At 39.0% G+C, this 27,041-nt stretch overlaps 1 protein-coding gene across 1 annotated transcript in view; it reads left to right on the top strand.

Annotated features, from left to right (window-relative positions):
• Positions 1–5,325, top strand: part of LOC116331823 (potassium/sodium hyperpolarization-activated cyclic nucleotide-gated channel 1) — a 67,683-nt gene extending 62,358 nt beyond the window's left edge. The window contains exon 8 of the mRNA XM_031754631.2: positions 4,238–5,325. Coding sequence (XP_031610491.1) covers positions 4,238–5,325 — 1,088 coding nt within the window. The remainder of the gene's footprint in view (positions 1–4,237) is intronic.
• The last annotated feature ends 21,716 nt before the right edge of the window (positions 5,326–27,041 follow it).

Genomic DNA, 27,041 nt, shown 5'->3' with positions numbered 1-27,041 from the left:
AAATGATTAAAATAACTGGAGAAAGATTTATACCCTAGCATAAAAAATTAGCTTAACTAGTGACAAAGCTAGCAACAGCTGCCACTTCTTGCCACCACTTGGGCTCCGCCCACATGTCATCAACTTTTGTAAAAACTTGAAAAGACTATCTGGTCTTTAAGTGAATCCTGCTTCCGGGTCCAGACTACTCTGCGTTTATTAAGGCTGTTGTGTTTTTAACATGTTTTGATGCTTTGTATCTTGTTCTCTTTAATCTGAACAAGCCCCTAAAAAATGCATTGATCAATGTCGGCCTCTCTTGGTTTTTATTACCACTGTTCATTTTAAAGCTCACTTTTTAAAACCTGCCCATGCAGCAGTAAATTAATGACTAACCTTGTATTGTGGGTCGATTATCTCAGTTCTCTCCTGACTGAAGGTTGGTCCGTTTACAGCATCCTGCCATGCAATTGCATTTGTGCCTAACCATCGGGATCCCTCACGTTAGCGTTCATGGAGTGGAAAAAGTTAGTGTCCATTCTCCAGCTTCATTGTGCTAATATGTTTATGTTATGCTAACCACAGCTGTGTAGCCAGCCATCACATAGCACATCGTTATATACCAGCTTGCCCAACTTCAGTAACCCCACAAACGTCACTAATATTTAGTTTCATGTCTTCATTTATTTCGGAAGTGATAGCAGAGCCGTATGTTTTAATTTTTTACGAAATCCCTCAGTCAAAACATGGTATATTATGTTTACGTGGAAACTAGCGAGCTAACTTCCTACTAACTTCTAACTCCATTAAATGTCATAAATTCTGTTTTCATGGATGTCTGGATGTTAAAATTAATTGTTACACCTGGTAGAGCAGCCACACTGATCATTTTATTACAGATGAAAGAATTTAGACAGTTTTTAACTCTCAGTGATGCCACGGTGTTCCTTTGACTTTGGGACCTGAAGCAGAGTTTGGACCTGGAAACGGCTAATGACGACAATAAATTTTATACTAGTTTTCAGTCGCTGTAAAAGGCCAAATCCCGCTAACATAAAATTCATAGAATGTTAGCTGTAGACGCTTTCTTAGCTTTTGTCATTTGATATTTGAGTTCCTGCTGACCACCAAAGTCTGCTAGAATATACAGTTTGTGATATGCACATTTTATTATTTAACATTTTATGGGCAAAATTTGGTTTCCTATAGAAACAAAACAAATTATAATTAGTAAAGAAACAGAAAAGTGAACTAGTACAGCAAAATCTGTATTTTTTCTTATTTCACTTGTGACATATAATAAAGTCCGTATTTCCAAAACTAAAATAAAGGGTTTTCTAGCACATGTAAGTCATTTTTGTAACTGTTAGCTGAAGCTAACTGTTTAGCTGTTCATTGAGGACTATCTCATGTGTGCCCTCTAGGTTTCAGTGTAATGGCATTACAGGAAGTACATCAAGTGAACGAGTTTCCTGTAGATTGACTCAACACAGTAATTTTTTCACACACAGATATCTATCTGTAAAAACATGAATGCATCTGGAGTTATCTTTCAAAGATATGCATTTTAATAGTCTTCATTGTTTATTATATATGATGTCTGTGAACATTATATTGTGTTCTGTGTTTTGTTTTTTATTGTTTAGTTGATGTTTGTTGGCTATCAAGCTGTTTTATGTTGAGTGTATTGAATGTAAATAGTGGGAATTTGGGACATATCTGATCTTTTTACTATTATTTCTTTTAATTTTGTCAAAGCTGAGTGGTTTTTACTTTTACTTTTTATTTTTTTAAAGCATATTATTTCCACAGCCTTTCTATTCAAGTTTATAAATGGGCTACTGTCCTAGTAGTAATATGCCCAAAGTGCCTAGCTGAAAAAAAAAAAAAATTGAAGGAAAAAACAGAAAGGGAGAAATGGATTCCTACCAAGTTGTATTCATTAGCCCGGAAAGTATTAGTGGAAAATATACACAATATGTCGGGTTTTGCCGAGCTTATAAAATATGTCTGCCTCTCAATCCTCTCAATGTATTTGTTTTTTGGGGTAAGTTTAATTCTGTGATCAAAGCAAGACAGTAATTCAACATGAAATAAATAAAGCTTATTTAGGTACAAATAAAGAGTGTATATAATATATAAGCTGAACGAACTATTGATGTAATGTAGACTCAGCCTGGTCTGGGCAGCTGAACTAAGTTAGCTTACAACAAGGGTTTTTTGTTCAATTTTTTCATCATTCTGCATACCTATAAATTGTATTATTCAATAGGATCAACCATAAAGCAAATATATGAATGTATGGGATGGCAATTTCATGTGCTGTAGCCATGATGCACCATGGAAAATAACAGCTCTCCAGGTAATGAACGGAAATAACTTGTTTCTAACAAAATAACCTAAATGTTGCTGCGTATGTGTAGCTAAAAATGCTTTATTGGCATTTTTCGAAACTGTCTGTAGGACAGATATAATTAAATGAAAGTAAATGCTTTTAGCTTGTATAGTATCAATATGCAGTAACCATACTGTACAGTAAACTAAGTTTGCCTGACTTTAAGTCTATTTTACTGTGCACAAAACACTGATAATGAGATACTTTTCTTTTCAGAGGTATACAGAAGAATCCCTGTTTCCCTGAAACCCAGTTATTGCCCTTGTCTCTAACTTGTTGGTGTGTTCAGATGTTTCTGTCAGAGCAACAAGCACACCAAACAATGAACATGTGTTGTCCTTCCAATCTACAGAGTTTAATCCTGTCACCTTTAAATATGCAATGAAAACAGACGTGTAAGTTAATGATAGTCTTATAATTAGTGTGTGGTGCTTGTTTTAGCTACCCCACCCTGTAGAGATTGCTGCAGTCGAAGAGAAAACATCAAACTGAGGGCTTTATCCTGAGAAAAATTCGTCAAAACATGACAGCAATCTATTTTCAGCTGCTACAGCAGCAAAAGTCCTGTCTTATAGTTGAATGCATGACTTACCAGCAGCCTTGAGAGGTGAAAGCCATCCAGCATATGCTGCCAAATGGTGAACTCAGTGGAAAAATCTTCTGCCCGTCAAGGACAGGGCTGAATGATTGATTGACTGTGGCTAAAGCCCTGAGCACACTAAAAGTCCACTTTGTCTTCTTTACCGGCAATGCTTTGCAGCTTGTCAATACACGGTCAGTAGTAATGACAGGAAACACTTCCTATGAAGACGTTTGGACACTATCATTCAAAGTAAATATGTTTATTAGGTCTTTAGATTTGGCAATTCCTTCTAAGATAGGCTCGTTTGAACATGTCTTTATATGCCCTTTTACAACAGTTTCTTTTTTTTACTCAAACTCCCAAAGCCACAAAAGTGGCTGGTGTTTAAAAAGCCATCTGTCAAGCTTTTTATTATTACGGTTCAAGACCTGTGACATGCTAGGAAAGACTTTCCTGTGGGCTCAAAATGCCCTTTATAGTGCATATGACTGGAGTACTTTTTAAAAGCAGTTTGTTTACAGTATTAAAGGAATACTGTGTTATTTAAATATGCAGACAAACTGCTTTGCACTAGTCAATATAAAATATAACTTGAAGAGAATCCCATTCATTGTGTGGTTAGATGATTAATATTTAGTTACATTTTATACATTATGTATATGATATATAATGTATAAAATAACATATATTCTCTTCTTACTTGACTTTGTTTCCACACTTTAAATGTTACGCAGAATGCCCTTGTGATGTGTTATGGCTTTGATGTCAATGTGACCATGTAGCTAGACCGCAGCTTTAAATTAAGCCTTAGACCCTTTTCTTCTAAAATATCTAAAATCAGTCATGTCATGTGTGGGTACAACTCATCAGTATTCTTCTGTGTTTCACTGTCCACTTCACAGTCTGTGCTATCACGTCACACTTTCAGTAATCTTTGTCTCCTTACGTGTCCTTCGCCCCCTCAAACTGTATATTTCCCACAGTCATTTCCATTTAATGTCTTTCAAAGGTTTATTCACTGTAACAGCCTTTAGTGAATGTGTAAAGATGCAGTTTGTGTGGTTAAAACTAGCGCATTTATGAATGAATGTGGAATGAATACAATGAAATGCCTCTGTTAAAGAATTGGCCTTGATCAAAGGAAGAAGCTAAAGTGTGATTAAAACCCACAAGCTGCGTCTTTACTGACCTGTATCCTGCTTTTTCCTGTGGTGCAGTATAGTTTATCCAAAGTTTACCGTGGCTGTGTGTATTCACTTCTCCTGACTGCGTCCCAACAGGGAAGAAGAACTCGTTGCTGCTGCAGAAGTTCCAGAAGGATCTGAACGCCGGGGTTTTCAACACACAGGAGAACGAGCTGCTGAAGCAGATTATCCGTCAGGACAGGGAGATGGTAATGATGGTGGACCGCAAGCAGTCGGTAACCGGGATGAACTCAACACCAATGTCAGGAAATTCCATTATTAACTCACCAGCCCAGCCGCCCTTCTCCACTGCTTTTGGCACCACTCAGCTGCAGCAGTCCTCTGTACCCCTGACCTACAGCGCTTCAGCTATTGCTAATGCCTCCGCTGCCCGCATGATGCCAGCCGCTGCCGTTGCTGCTGCTGCAGCACAGGGGCTTTACCAAACTCAAAGTGGCACCCTAAATTCCTCACAGACCCCACTACAGCAGCAAGGCGCAATCATGTCTCCCTGCTCCTTCACAGCTGCCATGTGTAGCCCGCCTGTGCAGACCCCTTTGGCTAACCGGAGCTTCCAGTATGGCTCCCCCACAGCCTCCCAGCTGTCCCTTATCCAGCAACCCATTGCCCAACCATCTCTGTCTACGCAACAGCTCGCTCAGCAGCCTGCTGCGCCAACTGCAGCCACATCCTCTGCAGCGCAGCAACAACAACAGCAGCAGCAGGCGTCACCTCAGCAGCAGCAGGTCCCTTCACCTCAGCGGGGGGACATCCACAAGAGCACGCAGGCTCTACAATCAGGCAGCTTGAGTCGAGACGTCCGACACTTATCAGCCTCCCAACCATCACTACCACATGACACATCTCTGGGGCCCAGAGTGCATCCCACCTCAGGAGACTCTCTGGCCTCCATCGTGCCACCCACAGCAGCGGTGATCCAGGGAATGAATCTACAGAGTGGCATCCGCACCACTGTGCCCCAGCGGGTCAATTTATTCCGGCAGATGTCGTCAGGAGCCTTGCCTCCCGTGCGCTCGGCTGCAGCAGCGGCAGCTGCAGCAGCAGTGGCAGCGGCGGCGTCATCCTCAACCCAGCACAGGGATTCTCCCGGATCTAGAAGAGATTCAGTGCTCAGCAGTACAGAGACTGAGCAAGACAAAATGCGTTTTGCATCAAATTTATGATCCCATTTTACCCTCCCTCTCTTTTTTTAAACAGAAATATGTTTCAAATCATTTTTAATGGAGCTAGAACAAAAGAGGTCAAAATGAGGAACTTCGGCATTGTTTTCTTTCTCTCCAATTTTCTTCTAAAGTAACCTCATAGAAATGCTGTATATATGACCCTTGTATTATATTTTAGACAATTTTGTCTCCCTAAACTTAAGAATGTATATTATACAGATACACGTCCTTTCTTTGATCATATATATATATACATATATACATGTATATATAGATGTGAAAGCGTGTGTGCACGTGTGTGCACGGGGATGTGTGTGTTTGTGTGCATGGGACCATGTCAAAAAAAACACCAACAACATTGGCAATGGCAATTTAAATCTGTAGTATAAACATGAGTCTTCCTTTCTGAGAAATGTAAAGAGTTATATATAGATAGATATATAAATTACGTTTTTTTATTTTCATTGATTTTTTTTTTCATTTTTGCTCTTGATTTTTTTTAAAAACTGGTTTGCATTGTGGACTCTCACAATGACTTTTTCATTTTCTACTAAAAGAAGAGCAAACTTACCTTCTCCTATTAAGCAGCTTTAGCACCACTGTGCAAGAATAAATGCAAATAATTCCGACCAATAATCTCAAAAAGCACACAATCGGTCTCAAACCATTTTCCTGAAAACTCATCTAAGAACAAAACAACAATACTGTAACTATCCTGTTGCTGTCCGCGGTGAAAAATACAGTCCGATGAACCACTACATCCCCACAGAGGCGCACACACACACAAACCATGGCAGTGTTATGGGTCCAAAGGGAATAGATAATAGAAATGCTGCTTTCTTTGTTTATTTTGGAGGAAAATGAAGTGTGTGCACAGATATGGATGGATGTTATTGTTTTCTATTTCTGATTTCTGATGGCTGAGATGTTACTTAATGTTGCTTAAAACTTCTGTGTATATTTATAGTATTTATAAACTAAAGATTATCACCATTATGCAATAGACTGTGACATAAAAATTAACTATATGTGTCCTGTAAATAGTTTTGTAGATCTAGTATTTACAGATACTGTGTGGTGCATTCTCTATCATAACAATGTCTTACTTCTATCAGGAACCTGGATATCATTTATGAGAGATAAACAAACCTTAATGCAATAGCTAGCACTACTTGATTGAGGGACATTTATAATTCTTTTCTTCTCTCTTTCTGTCTCTCTGTATACTACCCTTAGTCCTAGTGTAGTTTCTGATTTAACATCCAGTGGACATACAGTATACAGTATTTACCTACAGTACACAACTTCATTTCAGTGTCATCCTATTAAAAGCAAATGCTTCTTTTCTATAACGTTACTCCAAAGTACTGCCAGGGATCATTTACCACACAACTGGTATGAACATGTATGGTTTAGGTGTGAAAATTAGACTTTCTCTTTCCTTTTTTTTTACCCATTATATTTCCTTTTCTTTTATATATAAACCACAATTTAGATTTTGAGCTAACCAGCTCCTGGAGTAAATTTGTACTGTACTGCTGTCATATCACAATTACTGTAGTTGAAGCACAACATTTCTAGTACACGTTTTAGTTTTAAGACATCAGGTATTCGGTCACTCGGTTGTGCAGGAGGACATTTACACTGAGAGCTGTTTATAAACTGCTGTTAGTGACAGAAAAAACGAAATGCTGGTTTGCATTAAGGTTTCTGTCTCATGTAAATGCATTATGTGGGCTTAGCTACTCTAACCTGACCAGGACTTTGAGGCATGGACGCAGGGTCGAGCAAGCAATATTTTAATATCTGTCAAAGGGAATATTTTGAATATTTAAATCGACACGAAATCTCAGGATGACCAGTCGTTTTCCTGCTTATAGAAGACGTTGCGCTTATGCGGTCTTCTTGATCAAACGTCTCGGCCGTGCAGAATTTCTAGTCAGAGTCACCATGGCACCCGTGTCCCATCGGGTTAAAGTGACTAAGCCCTCACAGCAACCATTTTAAAAGATGGCTCTTCACTACAGGTTGTGTCGATAGTGTACCAATACAGTCAACCCCATCACGAAAGCATGCGCTGTCACAAATACTTAAAAAGATACTATCTCAAAAATGTTGACGTTAAATGTAATGTTAGATTATGTTTTTGTTCATTGTCTGTCTGCCTAGATGTTATCTGTGTGTGAACAGAAGCATTGACTTTTCACATGGACATTCTGAAGTATTTGTGCCTAAACTATAGCCATGTTCCATCCTTTGTTATGAGTGTGAGCTTGGTGCATATTGGGGTGGGTGGGTGGGACGGGGTGGGGTGTGGTCCGGGTCACTTCTGCACACTACTACGCAATCATCCTTACTATACTCTATGTGTTCTATGTCTCAGTGTTTTTAGACGAGAAAGGAGTAAGCAATGAAGATGGCCAAATGTCTCCGTTTATCCAATTGGTATCTTTACTTCCGGTACGAACTTTTAGAGGCAGGTGTTTCTAACATTCTAAGTCAAGCTATATAGATATTCAGTGAGGTTTATGTACAGTTTAAAAAAAAATAAATAAAGAAGAAGTGCAATCTTTAGACTTGCAGTGACACCAGTGAGACATTGTACAAATTTGAGCACCTTTATACCTTTCTTTGTAGCTAACCACTGACGTTTGGGTTGAATATCGACGCGTGGAAGGAAACTGGCCAAAGCAAAACATTTTAAGTCATTGTCTTTGTTTTGAATTGCACTTTCTGACTTACTAATAACAACATGTAGATTCTTTCAGCTAGGTTAGATGTCGCGGTGAGGGAGCAATATCTCCGGGAATTTGGGTGGAGATGTTCTATTTACAACGAAGAGCGCTTAATCGTGAATACGCCATAGTGTATAGGAACTAGTTCACAGTCGAGATGGACAGCGGCACTGTTGGTTTGTGCTGTTTTTGATACTTGCCTTTGGAGGGAGAGCTTCCCAACTATGTGCTTTTTTTCACTATACCAATCGCAACTAACATACTGGAATGGGCATTAATGGTGATGTATAACACAAACTAATGAGCTTACATATTAGCAGTATAGAGACTCTCAACAAACCAGCACATATATTTGTATATTTTTGTTTCTTGTTTTGTTGGTTTGGAGAAGAAAAAGAGAGAGATGCAAAAAGAACTGACAATGCCCAGAGAGGACGAACCAAATGTTTGATTTGGTTTTGACGACCACAGGTTTCATATGTTTACTGATGATATGCGTAGTGGAATGAGGGGCGGGAGCGACAGTGAGCTGCTCGGTCCTCTTAAACCCCACTCACATGATCACTGTTCAGCTCATTCATGTAATCCAAGGCTTAGAGTAAAAAGAACTGTCAGTCGGTTACTTAATACGGACGAAAGAAAGATAAATGTAAACTTTCTTACAAGAATATGCAGACAAACAGTGTTTGTCAAAAAATCTTTTTGATTTTTTTTTTTTTGTTTATTTTGTTTGTAAATAATAAACCTTGAAAATATAGAAAATAAACAACATATTGTCATTTAAACTGAGTGCGTGTCGTCGTGTTTTCACAGCGATGGAGCTTTTGCCCATTCGCAGGTTTTAACAAGTGTTAGATAATGTGGAAAATGGAGAAATATTCAGAAGGGATGAAGCAGTGATGGAGAGGCTCTGAGAGCATCAGGGAATACATTTCTGTCAGCACATTTCAACAAACTATTGGTCATCTAATCATAATACAAAGATAGATTTCTCAGTATCTATTCATAGGGGAAGAGTTACTAAATACATGCTAATGTAAGATGGGATTTATTAGTTCCACATTATTACAGCAGCAGACTGGGCAGAGCAGGAATAAACAGATGCAGCATGTGTCTGTAAAGTGTTTAATGCAGGCTAAATAAACTTTTATTAAAACTGTAGTATATCCAGTAGAGCAAACAAAAACTAATCTACAATGATCCTGGTAATGAATTCATTATTCTGCTCTGTTTTAGAGCAAGAACCTGTCCATCCGTCATCTTACTTCCACTTATCCAGTTCAGGGTCATGGTAACAGGGGATGTGCAGTGAGTTTTTACCAAGCGGTTGCATGAAAAACTGGGTCTCCTGTGGACATCACATCAATAAACTTACAAAAGATAAAATTAATATTGAGCAGAATTGAGTTTAGCTTGTTTGGCCGCCATCTACAACAGTCCCAGACACAAGTTTAATTGAGCTGATTTGTTTAGTTCCAAATCACGACAGCTCCCTGAAGGCGCTTCTCGTGTAATCTCCCAGACCACCACTGCTGCTGTACAGATGAAGCGGTCCTCTGCTTCATCTGTACAGCAGCAAGCATCTTCTCATCCCAGCGTATAAAATTTTAAAAAAGCCCTGCCATGTTATTGCTTTCAGCTTTAGTGCAGAGGCTGAAGTCAGTCATTGTCAGTATGCATGTTTAAATAGCTCGTGCTGTCACTGTGGATAAATGTGTAAACAGAACAATACCTGGGGCACTATCCAAGAACACGTGGCATAAACTTATGATTATGGGAGCCGATCTGAGTTGTTGTCACTGTCCAACACAAAGAGACAAACAAGCACACATTCTCCTAACCACACCGTGGGCCAAATAACATGACATGCATGTTTTGCACTGTGAGAGGAAACTCAAGCACCTGTCAACAGTGTTGACCATCGTGAACCCTCTGTAACTGATTCCATCCTGACGATCTGTCCACAAGGCCTCTGAAATAAGACGAAATAGACAACCCAGATAAATGTAGACGACGCCTCATCATCTTCTTGAATTTTTTTCTTGAGCAGTGCAAAATCGAACTACTGTGACTTCATGCAACATGACTTTTCAGTTAAGAAATAAGAAGACTACACCCATGACAACAACACGCTTCCTATTTACATCAGACTGAATATTTGAGGAGCAAATTCCATAAAAATATTCTTATTTATTTATTTGCCTTATAGGTTAGCTGCAGCACAGAGCAGGAAGGTTGACATGAAGGGTGCAAACAAGCCAGGCATCAAACCAGGGACTGACTGGTGTGCCCCTCATCACTTACTCACAAGTCATGCTCAGAATCTCCTATCTGCAAACACTGGTCTCAGCATTGTTGTGTTTTGAAAGCGGCATGGGATTTGAGGAGTTGCTCAGAAGGATTCATGAATGACACAAGCTGCTTAATCCCACCCCTGAGGAGGAGAAGGGGGAAGAGAAGGAAACACAACAGGGCGAGTGACATCCACATAAATGACAGATGCTCGTAGTTTCAGTATTACGCGGGGAGAACATGTGCCTTAACCTTGGTATGACCGTGACTTGATTGAATTTATTTACAGGGGAATTAAATATCAAAGTCTTTGGTTTAACCAATAGCAACCGAGTCCACAGCCATGTAAGTTAAACTACATTATTAAACTCTACCAAGGGCACAACAGCATGAAGCACACAGTGCTGTAGCGAACAGCCTGACTGAGTCCCCGACTGATATTAAGCTCAACCAGTGCTGTCCTGTTTTCATACAGAATATAATGCAAAGGAGCTGCATAATGCAGATGCTTGGGGTCATTTAGAGATGGTTTTTAGATTACTTTGTATGCTGTCTGCATTACATCTATCGGAGTAGATGCTCACAACAGCTAAAATGATGATGGTTTGGAGTTTGGAGCAGTTTGGAGTACGCTGCTGGAAATTTTAAAAACAATGACCCCATCATTTTCCACAATTCACTGCAAAAATGACCCTCTGATTCCCAAAGTACACATAACTAAAAAAAAAACAAAGTGACCCACTATTTATGGGAAAGAAGTTAAGAAATGTCAGCTTTGACTCTGTGTGATGTCACTAGTCTCAACTTACATACCTGTCAAGTACAAACTGTGGAGCTAGTCAGCATCACAGTACGTTTGTTTAAGTATGGCCATGGTGTGTCTTCTTATGTTGAGACTCTGATTGCTATGTTAGCACATGCCCCCATGCAAAGGTCAAATATGTGTTTTTGCCATCCAGGCGAATGCTGAGCATGCCTTCACAGAAGTCAGAATAAACAAACAAAAAAGAGGGGACAGCGCCGGTCAAGAGCGGTTCAAAGTCACCGCAGAACGGCCATCGCTGTCCTGTGGTCCACCCTTTCTTTCACATCTGATATTTCTCCTGTGTTCTGAGCAGGGCTCATTTCGCTCAGTCAGCCTGTGTATCTCTGTGTGTATGTTTGTGTTTACTCAGTATTTGTGCAAGCCCTGATTAGATGCACAGTGTTCTGGACTGCTGGATGAAAGCTTCCTGGGAGCCAAAACAGTGGACACGATTGGAATGCAAGTGCTGCCCTGCTGCTGTTTTGTCTCTGTTTGCATCTGCTATTTAGCTACAGATTACACACACACACCAGATGGTCGCTTTATTTTAATTGTAATTGCTTTTATTTTTTTCTGCTTATTATTTATAACCATGAATTTAAAGTAGTTGTGCAGCAAAACTACATTACCTGCATAATATTATGGGACCAATTTGGTGCCAAATTCCCCAGCAAAACTGAGGAACTGGACTCACCACTCTGCTGCCCCGGTGTCCAGGTTTGACTTCAAATTCTGATTCTAGGTTATTACACAGAAACAATCATACATTTCCAGGTAATTATCACTCTTCTTAAAGATTGTTTTAGTAGCTTATTTACATGGACCTAGATAGAAACAGCTATTTTATTATTATTCTATTTTATTCTATTTTGCATTTTTCAGCCCTGATTCAAGGTTATTACACAAAAACTACCACGTATGGCTCGAGGTAATAAGCCAAAACTTTAGCCATGGTATTTGTTTCACTTGCTAGCCTGTTATTAACTAGTTGCATATGTTTCATATTACTCAGTTTTAACTGAGTGTCACAGTGTTTTAACCACTTTTCAGACAAGTAATTACTTGGATTACTTTGTTAACTACGTGGTAATAACTTGCTGTTTCCATATCATCACATTCTTGTTTCCACCAATTATAACCAAGCTCTAATAGAAATTACTATTGCTTTTGTTTTGGCCTCATAGATGAACAAAGAATCCACACAAACACACACATACTAATTTTCATATATTTCACTAATTTTCAATATTTCATATTAGTGAGGGCATCTAATTGACATGATGCTTACCCTAGTGGCTTACCCTAACCCTAACCATCCAAAATGAATGCCTAATCCTAACCCTCAGCCTAAACCTAACCATAACCTCATAGTAACTCTGACACTAAAACCACATTTTGAGCCTCAAATAGAAATTCAAACTCATGGGGACGGGCATTTTGTCCCCATAAGTGATGATGGTCAACACACATGTAGTGAGTGACATGCCGATTTTCTGTCCTCACAAAGATGTCTAAACATGTACACACACACTGCATTTTTCAGTTTTCTACCATCAAACAAGAAGGTGAATCCAAGTGTTGAGATGTGCATGCGAAATTTATAAAGCGACAGTCGGCACAGTAAAAACTTTTACAATATACCCTCAACAGCACTGCAGTCCCATTTCTACCTAATAAATAAATTTAAAAATAAAATTTCACCAAAGTACTGGGCGATATGCACAAAACCAGCAGAATGATTCAGTTTACTTTATTCATTTTTTGGATTTTTGCCTGAGCCTTTTAACTAAAAGACAAATTATCCCAACTTTTCACATGTAATGTTATTAAAACAAGGTTTGCAAGTCCTATTTGCTAACATTGCGGCAAGCATGAGGTTTTCAAGTGCTGAGTTCAACAAAAGCTAATATTTCAAAGGCTTGCTGTAAGTTTAAAGCCCGATCATTAACACTTCCATCCTTGTTTTATGTTGCATTGCTGATGCAAACGTCAGTAGGAGGAAAAGGAGATAAAACATGAGCGTTTTGCATAATTACAAATAAAGGGCACTGTTGCCTTACAGTAAAAAGGTTACTGTTCTGCCCCTGTCTCATTTTGTTCTTCGCTCTTTTTTTGCTACATCACATCCAGAGTCGGTGTCAGAAACACCAGTTAATGTGCTGTGGACTGTGGGAGGAAATCAGAGTACCCAGAGGAAACCCAAAGTCACACAGGGAGAACATGCAACCTCCAAAAGGGAAAGCAGGCAAGTTTCAAACCCCAAACCTGCTGTGAGGCACAGTGCTAACCACTGCACCACTGTGCTGTGATGATGCTCCACGTCTGTAGGCTAATAAATAAAATATGGAGATATGAAACTGACTCAAAAAGGTTCAGATGAAGTTTAAAAGAAAAGAGCACTTGTCTAAATTTAGGGAAACATTTTTGTCTTCCTCTTATATAATCCAATATAGAGAAAATAAAAGTCGGCGGCTGTTGTTCACTAAAGCGGAAATTGAGTCATTATGTTACGAATGTTTTTCAAAGACGATGCAGTGATCTGAAATCAACAATAAAGGATGTAGCAAAAGAAAAGCCAAACAGCCCTGTGTGGGGTCTGCCTGTGTTTCATGAGAAGCCATATTTTTCTCATATGGGACAGGTTTTTGGTGCAGCCACAAAAAAGTTTTGCTGTGAGTTTGTGTAAAATGCTGAAGTTGCAGACATATAATTAATGTTATATTAGACACCATCTACAACAAGACAACAACATCACCCTTCTGTAACTTAATGTGACAGCAATAATCAGTGGTAAAATCACAATGTTAACCTCTGTTTATTTTTTCCCCTCTAAGTTTATTTTATTCTGAGACCAGTGAGACTATAAGCACTTGTAATATTGCCTTGTTCCCAAAATCCGCTTTTATTCAGGGAAGGCTTTCCTAAGCTTGGCTTTGAGCTCTACCACTTGTTCAGGCTCCCTGCTTGACAGAAAAGCACACAACAGAACACTATCAGTCATGGATTGGCCTCCCCAGAGCTCGAACATCAACATTACTGAAACCGTGTAGGATCATCTTGTAAAGAAACAAGAAGGCTTGCCTAAGAGAGTTAAGGCTCTGCAGCTGTGGACAATAAAGGGGCTTATACCCAATTTTGACTTTCAAGTTCATTAGATTTAACAAATACTGTACTTTCATGTATGTTTGCACATGTTTCAATAAATCACTGCACTTATTTTCTTAGCAAAATATAAATGGGTGTGTCAAGGCCGTTGCATAGTATTGTATATACTGCTCTGTTTTACTTCTCTCTGGTACCCAGATGTGCTGTGAGTCACTTCAACCTTTCACAAGAACCTTTGCTTCACATGTATTTAACCTCAAATCTGACTGCTGGACATTTGTCCTGACCTTAAGGTAGAGGTTAGAGCTTTCTTGTAAGTCACCCATGCACTCTTACACAGACACACACAAGCAGAAACAAACACGCATATCCCGTTTCTCTCTGGATGGATCCCTTCATACGCAGCATTAGCGATTGAATGATGAATGACAGATAAAGCCTCTTGAATGCTCTCTTACCCACAAAGTGATTCTTTAACAAAGACAGAAGAGATAAATAAGAAAGCAGGGGGAAGCCCTGTGGTAAAATTACCTCGGATTTATTTTTATGAAAGCTTTCTACATTGCTGATGTTGCCTAGAATGTAGCACTCAAAGGCCTATTGATGAACTGTAAGCAGATGGTGTTTGCCATCTCCTTCACGCAACACATCTCTCCATCAGTTACACATGGAGAATTTTTTTCCTAAGCCAATTTCAGCACAGTCTTGTTTTCCGTTCTTGTCCTCGTAACACAGAGGAAAACTGAGGAAATATGCAAGCTTATGCAAAGTTGAGAAGTTGAGAAGTTTTATAGTCAGTGTGACTGAGTTATTCATGTATTTATTTGTTTGTTTGTTTATTTTTCATTGTGAAATTTACAGAAAAAAGTGGGCAAATTACAGTGGAAGTAGAAAAAAGGACTAATCCACCCATTTTTTATTATACAACATCTACAGCAACATTTGAATTTCTAATACCAGCACAAATTGAACCATCAACATGTTCAAATGAAAAGACAAATACTTTGAAAGCTACTGAGCACATAGGCTTTTATAGTCTGTGCTTCACGAACTACACATATTAGTCTGCTGACTAATTGCATGGAAAATTGCTCCAAAAATTTAAAAGAACACTTCAGTCATTCATCGAATCTTGATGAGCCAGTTATTGCAGATGGATATCTTTACTGTGTGATTTGTCAAGACAAAAAAGCCATAACAGCAATCAGTAAAAACAAAATCATCCAAAACTCCGAGGGCTGAAAATCACAAAGCAGAACTAAAAATTGAAATCATACATGGATTAAATTTATCTTATAATGATGCTCAGTAGTGTGTATGCCCCCCATATGACCGTAAGCACCTCTGTAACAGGGGCATGCTTCTGATGAGATGGTGAATGAATGGCCTGCTGATGGATCTCCTCCCAGTCTGTGACACCATTAGGGTGACGTGCATCGGTAGTCACATTAATGTTGGCTACCATTCGAACCTGCTCTAACCTATGAAAAGGACAGTGGACCTGCTGGTTCTGGTGTTCTCTAGAGAATACCATTCAACCTGTGAGCTGTGAGCACAGCACTCATGAAGCCTGGCACTGACAATTTGGTCACAAACATGCGCATTAGTATCCTACTTTTGTGAGGTTCTGTTACTCCTTGTGTGCATCGGCTGGCGTTTCCGCCACACTCTCAAGATTGTTGATTGCAAGACCCAACAAACCTATCAACGTGCCACCCTAAGCTGGGCTAACTGTGCAACCTAAATGCACTGCAGGTACCGTCTCATGCTACCAGCGGTGACAAGGACGCTGACAAAAAGCAAAGGCAGAATCATATAGTAGGATAAAGAGAGAGCAATTGTCTGTGGCCACCACCTGCCAAACTGCTGTCTTTAGGGAGCTGTATCTTCTTGTGGTCTGTCACTGCACCTGTTGTCACTTTTGTTTGTGGCAAAGCAGGTGAAATGGATTCTTAATGGTTTACACTTCCTAACTGTACAGACTAATATCCTTGAACTTTAACTGGCTTTAAGTGTTGCCCTAATTTTTGAGTAATGTGTATCAGAGAAGTGACTTCCTTCCTGTAATTTTGTATCCTTTGTAGAAATCAATGTCTCACATTTTAATGAGGACTAACCATAGATCTTTATCCAAACACTGTCTTTTGGTTTAATTTATGATGCCAAATGCCTGTCATATTCTTTAGTCATCTCTCTGTAGTCACCTTTTGAGTCTTCTCTTAAGAGCTCTCAATCAGATCATTATCTTACAATTGCTTCAAGGACAACATTCAATGTCCCTTCACCAGACACACTCTTCCACTCCAGCAATAATCTGCGATTGCAAAGTGAGGAAGCAAATGCAGACTCCCAGGCAGACAAACGTAAACAAAGAAACAAACCTTCAAAATGAGAGGGTTCAGAATTACAAAGTCTAGGAAATGTAAAAGAAAAGCAAAACCACAAGAATCCATAAACAGCAGACAAGCACGTAAGGTTGAACACTGAACACAGGAATGACGGAAATATACTTACACACTGAGAGCTAATGGTGATTACAAATGAGACACAGATCCACACAATTAACACAATCACAGGTGAGGAAGTACAGCTGAATACAAGACATGGACGACAACTAACTATGTAAAACTAAGTAAGCAACAATAACTAAACAGAAAATTGTATACATAAAAGTAAAGCTGACAAGAAAACTCATAATTGCACGACAGTTTGGCCAATCAGAACCTTCAGACATTTATTTCTTACAGTTTAAAAACTATTGAGTTGTGCCATCAGATTTCATCTACTACAACATCATTTCTTTATTTTAGACAAATTGTACAGCTAAAATTCTTGACACTGACAGAAAGGAGAGTTTCACCAGTCAGGAATCTTGATGTCATCTGTAATTTTGAGGTGTAATAAAGTCCCATTTAACTCTAGAGAGAATAAGTGTAGTGATTAATTTCTGATGTTCGCATTAGAGTGAGTGAGTGAGTGGAGTACCACACACACACATTGGATTACTGACAATTTCAAAAGATGAACGGTTGTTCTTATTGAATTGCAAAAGTGGTAATCAGCTTTGGAAACCTAACATACTGCATTTCTGGACTGTTTTATATTATACAGTTTTTGAGCAGGCTTAACTAATTAGAAAATAAGATCATGTGTGAAGACAGTCACGCACACACAAACACACACATACTTGCATGCAGTGATTTGGCCCTTCTCCTTGCAATGAACAGACCCATAGCATGACTTTTAGTAACATAATATGCAATGTGAGCTTAAAAGCATGAAAATTGGGTTCATTTGTGTGGAATTAATTAAGTTTAAAACATGATGTCTGTCTGCAAAGCAGTTTCTTTGACTCTTGTTTTTTAATCCACTAAAAACATGCTTCTTCAAAGCAGGTGGAACTACTAAGTCATTTGTTGGAGGAGGCATGGAGTGTATCAGCAACAGCACACAGCTGATTTAGGCTGCCAAGATATAGCTGAAATGAGTAAGAGTCCAGATATGAGTGTGTCACTACAGTAAACAGAACTAATACTTGGCGGCTCAGCACTTGCTATATACTCCAAAGGAATCTTCACTTTTTCTTGCTTTGCTGTCACTGCGGAAATAAAGGGGCCGTACTGTAAAGGATAGTTACTGTTAATGGCAGTTGTCCAAAACAACTTCGCAGTAGGGGTGTAATAAGTTTGGGTTCAGTCTGGGTTTAATAAGAAGTGAAGTCAGCGAATGTGCTACTGAATACACATTCACATACAGACACACACACATATGGAAAGGCTCAGTTCACAGCGCACTGAACATGCCAGAGGGATATTTTCTACATAGATGCCATCGTACATCATCCATTAGCCGTTTAAGCAGGAGGGCACTGTGGTCACTGAGGGTCACCAAAAGTTAAGATACTGCTGCTAGTGTAATTGCTGTCTTGACTGTTTGCAAATTTATTTCCAATCAGCTTCAAAATCATGCCTGCACTTCCTCTGGTTGCCAGCAATCCACAGCCTGAATTTGCAGACTGTATGAAAAGCTTTCTTTGGATAATTGGATACTTCATTGCTCGAAATGTAAACAGTCTGAAAGGTCTCAGGCAGCCTAAAGATTCGGATACTGTATAACTGCTTTAAAGGCCCTGCCATACTCACATCTTTCCAAAATGGTGACTTTCAAACTAAAATGGTCCTTTGAGAAGAGTTTACATGACAATAGCAGTAAAAACTGCACTAAGCAGAAAATCAAGCCCTGTGTTATTTTGTCACACCTGCTCGCACTCAATTATGTGTCAGTGACACATAATTGAGAGCAAGTTATTGTTGAATTTGTGATCTACACTAATACACAATCATTTAAGGATGGGGCATCAGTCACTGACTGATCAAACAAATCTAGTAACTGTTACATAATTACTGGATTTGTTTGCATCACCCAGCAAATTAAACCGAACTGAACATCCCTCATAAAACATTGAGTGTTTTTCAGAAGCAATGATGCAAAACTGTTGTAGTGTGCTGTCATTTGAACAGGGCAGCATTGACAAGAGAAAAATCACTGCACTCCATCTATCTTTTTTTCTCCATACATTTAAGTGCACTCTTCTGTGGCTTAACATGGCCAAACATAAGCGTCAGCACTAAAAGCTCCAGCTACTGATCCAGGCCGAGGTGATTGATCACCCTTTCTCTGTACTCACAGCATTACTCACTGAACATTTTTTCTTGCCTTTAGGCCAACTATTAATCTAAAATGATGGAAATAAGGTTTTGTGAGGCTGAAGAATAAGAGAGAATAGACTTTTGCATATATTGTTATTGTTATTGTGCATTGGATGTTTCTTTAAGTGGCATGCGTTTTTATGCATTTTAAAAGGCATGTGGAAGTAATAAGTAAAAAAGACCCTCAGCTCAAAGTCTGTTAGAGAGTAGCAGATGTGGATATATTGAAATAAAGTCTAAGCAGCTCACAGTTGTACTTGAATAAATGTAAGCCATAGACTCAGAAAAGGAGCAGATCTCACACTTCATAAGACGGAAGCAAAGAAAGCTGGCAAAAGTTCTTAGTTTCTATAAATACCTATTGTGGTACTGTAGTATAGTACTCAAAATCTCTATTTTTTTACCTATGAACAAACAATCATGAGTCGAAGTACTATAAATAAATACCATAAAGTGTCGTTAGTACTTTGAAAACATAGTACAGTACTTGGTCATTCTTTCATAAGAATAGTTAAAGTGCATTTCCTAACATACCAACCAACATAAATAAATAAATAAATGTCTTTCCATATGGTGTTTACCCAGGCAGCGTGTCATGTGATTATATTACATATGACTGCATAAGTACACCACGCACCGAGACATTATGTGTTATATCACCAGTTTACATATGAACACAGCAGCCAGTAGGCAGTAGGCCTTTTGTGGATGATTTTTTTTTTTTCAGAGAACTACTCATAACGATTAATAACTACAGCGCAATGCTGTTGGATTATATCTGATCTGAGGAAATTACGTCTGCATTGTGTTCAAGCATGAATGAACTGAATCTGGTCTTAAAATCTGGCACATGTGAGGGCATCCAATTTTAACACAGTGTACTGATGAAAGGTCATTTCAGTTTTTGCTCATTTGCAAAGTGAAAATATTTAGGGCTGCGTGTATGCTCATCAATCGTGCCACATGATCATCATTCACCCTCTTTCCTGGTGGAGCATTTGTCTGTCATGGCAGTTGTGTTGTGTCTAAAGCATTCTTCCAAATAAAAGGACTTTTCCATTCATCAACAAACAAAATGATGCTATTTTTTTGAAATTGTCAGCATTTTGTACATATGCATTGTCTAAACATGGGTGCTTAGGTTTGCAGGAAAGTCGTATGTATGCATTTTCTTGCAAAGTATGCACAGATGAACTCAAATCCCCCCTCATTCTGTATCAGTTATTCATCACTGAAGTAAACTGTAATCTGGTCAGCTGGAGGGCACATGGATGTCAGAGGTTTCCCTCTGATATAGAGTCCTATCCCTATACTAAACTCCGTGCAGACATGTGACACCTAAAGCCTCCTGCGTAACAGTAAATAATCCTACCATCGTTAAAGCCATCCAGATTAAAGAAAATCCCTCATGAAACGACTTTTTGTTGTAGTTTCCATAACCATATTAATGACGATATTGTGATTCTCCGCACGCTTTCTCATCAGGACAAGAATTTGAATAGACTGCAAAATGTTGTGGTTGTTACACATAGAGCAGACTCAGCTACACATCCATCACACTGTAGTAAAACTGCTATGGATGGAACTCGGGGGATGTCAGCAGCCTGAGTTCCATCCATAAAAACAAATCCATAAAAAAATATGTATTTGTAATTTGATGGATTAAGGAGCGAATGACCTCTGCAGCCTGTTAAGTCTAAGCTGTGGAATCCCGACCCGTCTGTTAGACAACATAAGCTTTTATTTTATTTTTTCCCTCCCCATAATAAAAAATGAAAGGGATCAGATGTAATTCTATTATGGTGCTGCTACTACCGCTAGTTCCCCCAATAGTGCTATTACTCGTGCACCCGATTCCGTTAATATGGTAAAACTGCTGTAACTGAGACAATAAGTTAATGGTATTGTAGTATTTTTTTACAGTGATTTATTGGGTGTTTTTTTTTTTTTTAAGTCACTGGTCTTTAGGTTTTAGTTCCTCTAGCTGTTTCTTTTTAGCACCATTTACTTTTCCAGCATTTTTCTGCCCTGGTCACAACTTTTTCGAAACATGATACCGACATCAAAGTCAAAATTACTTTATTTTTTTCTTAAAATATTATCAGTTTGTCAATTTGAACATTTGATATGTTTTTTAAATTTCCTATTGGGAATAAAATATTCGCTTATGGGATTTCCAACAGTTCACAATCCAGTTTCAGTTAGTTCTCCTTTTTAATCTAGTTGCTATTTTATATGTTAGCTAAAATACTCATTTAAACCAAGTTTAATTCCTATAAATACGTTGGTACTGACCCTGCAACAGTGACAGATGACATATGAGCAACACTGCTGATGAAAGCGATATACAAATAATAAAATTATTTTTTCCTTGTTAACTTTAATACCTCCTGATTCTGTTTATCTGGACGTAGCGTTTTCAGTGGGAGAAACATTTCGTCACTCATCCTTATAAACAATACATTTGCACAATGGCTGAAACCAGCTCACTGAACTTTAGGTAACAAGTTTGAGTTTTTACTTTTTCCATGTGCTGCTTTTAAAACTTAGTTATGCTGACTTTACAATGTACATTAAAAATCATACACTGAAACAGTAATATGCATTTGTATATATTTAACTTTTTATTCAAGAAGCACGAAAGCTGGACAGTACTATCTTCATTCACTACCAAGCTATAGTATGCCAAACATACAAACACAATTCTAAACGTCTTCCTTTATTCTAAAGTCAGCAGAATCATGTGACAGTCACATACTGCCCAGTATATCCTGGTCTTTGCATGACAGGTGTGTGATGCAATCCTGATATAATCTGGCTTTAAGTTGGACCAATAGAGCCTTTTTTTTTCAACCATTAATATCATCATTATCATTGTAAGAAGCACATCTTTGTGGCCTATTTTGCACACAAGCTTGACAGCCTCAGGTTTTGAGAAGTGCTGTTGCAGTGCAGATTTGCATCCTTCCTCAGAGCCTATATTGAATTGCTGTCAAGGGCAATTAAGTGTTCACATTAAAGGGCCACACTATAGGTCTATGGATTCTTTTTCCTCATATGTGAGTATTTTCACATGCAGTAAATTACTGGGTCACATATTTGTAAATTTAAAAGAAGATAGAATAAATATTTTTGTTTTGCAAAACGATGCTGCACTCTGCTACAATCTTGTTTACTTTCCAAAAAGCGTTTTTTTTTCTGTTTTCATAAAATTTCTAAATATATATTTACCCAAATCAAACAGACTAAACTAAAGACGAAGTAAGAGTAAAGGAAAGCAAAATTGCAGAGATAAAAGTATTTTGCCATTTTGTGCAACTCATGCATGTAAATACTGCATAAAATAAGTCTAAGATTTACTAGGGAACGGTAAAGCTGAAAAGTTCAGAGAAAAATATCTGTTTGCCCTCATGTTCCAAGGCCTGCCTTTCAGACTCTGTCAGAAGCCACGTGATAATCAAATGGTTTCCGGTCTCATTAGAGGAAAGTATTACATCACAGAATGAACCGACATGTACAGATGTACAGATTTAAATGTACTCAACCAGAAATTAAGGATCAAGAGTGCTCTACACACTGGATAGCCACGTGGCTTTTAAAGCCACATCAACAAAGGTGCTTTTCTTTGTGAAAACTAAAGCTAATAGCTTGACTAATGGTCTCTTTAATTTTCCTACATTGCAAAATGCAGTTCAGAGTTTTCAGTTCTCTAGTTATTTAAGAAAGTGCAAAAGTATTGGGTCATCAGTTCAGTTCTTGAATAATTTTATTTTTGTTTCCCTTCCTTAAGAATGGCTTCTTGACAGCCACTCTTCCATTGAGACCATTTCTGATGAGGGTTCAGTGAACAGTAGATGAATCAGCTGAACAGCCAGATGCTGTTCTCTGGTCCTGTGTCAGGTTTTTGCTGGATTTTTCCTATTTCTTAAGGACATGGCTTTCTGACTTTCTTTCCTCAAGACATGGTTCCCACTCTTGCCTCAGGCTAGCGCTCTTCAGCCATCACACATGTGCCTTATCTGCCTGTAGTCAAGAGGCAGCTCCTGCATGCAGTCTCCACCAAATTTTCTATGTGGTATCATCCACCTGCTGCCCATCCTCCCACATCGTCCAGCACCTACCTCGAGAAAACCAGTGCCTCTCTCCGGAGCTTCTCCCTCGACACTCTAAAGTAAGCTGTTCCTCACTCACACTTACCACTCACCTCTGGAGCAACACTGTGAAATTCCTTCTGACAGACTCACCTGGACTAATCTCCCTCTCCTCTCTAGCCATGAATTCACGCCCAGTCACCTGCATCGATTCCTGGAAATACTTCTTGTTGTGATCTTCGCTGTGAAAGTTATTCCTTTGTGTAAATAAATCTGTGATCTGTGAAAACTTCCTCTTTCAGGTCACGCTGTAGAGTCCACTAAACTTAGACATCTTTAAGATGTGACAGATCAGGTACAAGGACCGGACTAAAACTGAGTGAAGAAACAGCCAACATACAAAGAAAAAACTCTGAAAGAACTATTGCTCAAGACTACTTTAAAAATTATAAGAAATCCAGCTCCTTGGAAGTCAGATCAGCGCTTCTCTTTCACAGTCCTTGAGAGCAAAAGATAAAGAAATGAGGGGTGACCCAAGACTTTTTCACAGTACTGTATCTTGTGCAGAATTTCATCTTCTGGATCCGCTTTTGCATGACATGATGATATTTAGTATTGAAGTGCAGTAGTTCCTAAAGTTTAAAATAACTTTGTTTTTTTCCTAACATTTACTCTGGTGCCACCATCAGGTTTGCATTTAAGAGTAATGCTTGAACAGCTTTAGGGTAGACTTCCCTGAAATATGATTTAAAAAAAAAAACATTTCTGGATAAAATATAGATCTGTCTGTAAACCGTACAATTTGTCAAGGCATTGTCAGCTTTGGCTCCGTTTCATTAAGAAATGCTGGTATACAGGACTGTATCCATAAAATAGCTAGTGTAGCCATCAGGTCCATGTTAGAATAATGATGTCAGCATTTCCTTCAAAGTGATTAGCGCAGCTATAGAGTCCTTTGAAGTCAAGACTATGTTGCCTATGTTGCAGTTATGTTTTAGTCCAACACAGAGCTCATGATTTTTATTAAATTTTCAATGTTTTTGCTAATAATCAGCCATCTCGGTGTATTTAAAATAGAAATTACATCACTAAAAGAGTAGATTAATTAGCACAGACTACTCCTTTGCAAGTGTATATCCTAAAGCCTTATTTCTATGTGTCACCATCTAATTCATGCTCTATTCATTCACCCGTGCCCCGATGATTTACGGAGGTGGTACGTGACAGTCATTAATCAGGTGTTTCCACGTGTCTGGGAGTGGTGATAAGTCCAAGGGTTGTGATGAATGCTGGTGGGGATGAAAAAGCATTGTATTTCTTCCCTTTCACAGTACATTTGTCATATTGATTCAGTCAATTTACATAACAAAGAGGCCAGATGATCTCTCTCCCTCCCCTACTTTGAGGGTGGGTTGCGTGTTTGAATGCATTCTGTGCTCAGATGTTCTGCAAAGTTTCTTCCTGTCAGCATCGTAGGAGGGAGCTATTCCTGGATCAGTGCTTTGTTGATTCTGATTTGGCGTCCCGGTGGTTTATTGACAGGAGGGAAACAGTTGGGCCACTTGACGTAAACTACTGGCCAAAGCTCCAATGACCTGAATGAGCGCAGTGGACAGAAATCGATGTTTTTTAGTAGACAAGTCAAAGTTTCTTATGGATTCCAGAGCTTAATTTTATCTAGAGAACCTGGATTCATTCTGCTGTCTCACAAATGCATGCAAATACATGCATGTCCTTTTTGTAAACCATTTGTCTTTGCCTCTCTTAAACTCAGCACACCGCACTCTGTTGGTGGCTTACTTTGAAAACAATACTTTATGGCTTTGATAGAGCTTTCTTTGCTTTCAGATCTGCTTTAATTTGTACGTTCTTGATGGCTGGAAGACACCACACCAAATTCTGACTCTACCATCTGAATGCAGCTGAAATGAGCACTCAACAGACCAGGCAACATTTTTATCCACTCCCTGTAAACCCTTGAGATGTCTGTGTGGGAAAATCCCAGTAGATTAGCATTTTTCTGAATTACTGAGGCCAGCCCATCTTGGGACAAACAACCATGCCACATTCAAAATCACCCTTTTTCCTCATTCTGATGCTCAGTTTTAATTTCAGCAAGCCGAAATACATTGAGTTCTTGCCGTTGTATTGGTTGATTACATCTAAGTGTTAATGAGCAGTTGAACAGGTGCACCTAATGAAGGGTTGAGACAAGACAGAACTCTGTAGAGACTCTGGTGAGGACAGAATTAAGTCTGACATTTGTAGTCTACAATAAAAAGGCACAAATGCATTAAAGGTAGAGCAAGATAAATGTAATTTTGGATGTTTTTGCTCTCTCGAGTGGCCTACAAAGATAAAAGGGTTGTTTCAGTTATCTAACCTTCTATTTGCCCTGATGTCAAATTACAGCTGGTCTATGGTCCCTGAATCCTGACAACTAGCTGAGTGGTGATCTGTCTCTTAAAAGCTTGTATTACCCCTGAGGTTAATGGCATTTCACAGAGGTTACTGAATCTGAATTCCTTGAGAGACATTTTCTCTGCTAGTAATGTCATAATCAGCTCCCTCCATGTTTCTCTGTTTGATGATCATAGTACACTGAGATTTGCTCAAAGTTCATGGTCATCTTTATGGTTGTGATGGACATCCTTCATCATGAAACATCTCTAAACACCAACTACAAATGAAATAGAAGCTGCTCGCGATCGTTTGGATGCATCGTTTTCCTGTAATGCTGAGTCCAGCAAGTCATCGGTCTTACATTTTCTATTGCAACACACAATACAATCTGGAGCCTGTTCTGTCTGCCGTTATTGCCTCGCTCAGCAAAGTATCCGCTTTCATCTACCGTATAGAATGATATCCATTTTTTTCTGTCATCTTAAAATCACACAGAATAGACAAGTGGCTATAGGAGAAAAAGGCCCTGGCATGTACCTCATGTTTTTTTGTTTGTTTAGTTATTTATTTGCATGTCCTGAGGAATAAAATGAGAGCTAGGATAGTGCTTTGGCCCTGGCCTTGGTTATATACTGCCTCTTCCCTGTGAAATTCTAAAAATAAATCAATTTATCCTCTCGTTTAGTTTTTCTCATGGAGAGGAAATACACAATTGCAATTACAGAGATTGGGTTACTCTTTTCTATTATAACTTTTATTATTTGCCACACACATCAAAGTGAACAGAAGTTGCATCCACACAGGAAGTGACTTGCAACAACGTGGCAACCAGAAACAGAAGCCAATGATAAGCAGCGACTTCAAGCAACTACAGGTGAAAACCGCAAATTGGGCAGGTCTGGAGATTTTTTTTTTCTACTTCAAAGCCAGCAATTGAAGTGACTACCAATGAGAGCACAGGATGCCAGTGATTGACATATGAGAGGTTGGTAAATACATTACAGGTTTGCCTAGGCACGCAGGTCAACACAGGAAGTGATTTGTAGCAACATGCTGACCAGAGACCATAGAAAGTGAATGAAATTTAGCATTTTCAAGCAATAACAGGCATAGAAAACATTGGTGACATGAAAAGGGTAGTTTTTATATAAGATGTTAACATGTGGAAGTCCCTTTAAGTTGTGTCTACACAGGGAATGAATCGCTCATTGTGCATTGCTACCTTGTGATATGACAGTCACCAGCATCCTGGACTCCTTGGTAGTTTGATCTTAGGGTCTGCTCACCTCACGTTGGCAGCATTTTCTTCTCCATTAGTTGCTTGAAGTGGCAGCACGGTGGCACGGTGGTTAGCACTGTTGCCGCACAGCAAGAAGGTCCTGAGTTCAATTCCACCATCAGGCCGGGGTCTTTCTGTGTGGAGTTTGCATGTTCTCCCCGTGTTTGCGTGGGTTCTCTCCGGGTACTCCGGCTTCCTCCCACCGTCCAAAGACATGCAGCTTGTGGGGATAGGTTAATTGGATAATCCAAATTGCCACTAGGTGTAAATGTGCGAGTGAATGTGAGTGCGAATGGT

The sequence above is a fragment of the Oreochromis aureus genome, linkage group 7 (assembly GCF_013358895.1).
Source record: "Oreochromis aureus strain Israel breed Guangdong linkage group 7, ZZ_aureus, whole genome shotgun sequence".
Classification (NCBI taxonomy): Eukaryota; Metazoa; Chordata; class Actinopteri; order Cichliformes; family Cichlidae; genus Oreochromis; species Oreochromis aureus.
The sequence above is the reverse complement of the archived record's forward strand: the minus strand, read 5'-3'. Positions and strand labels throughout refer to the sequence as shown.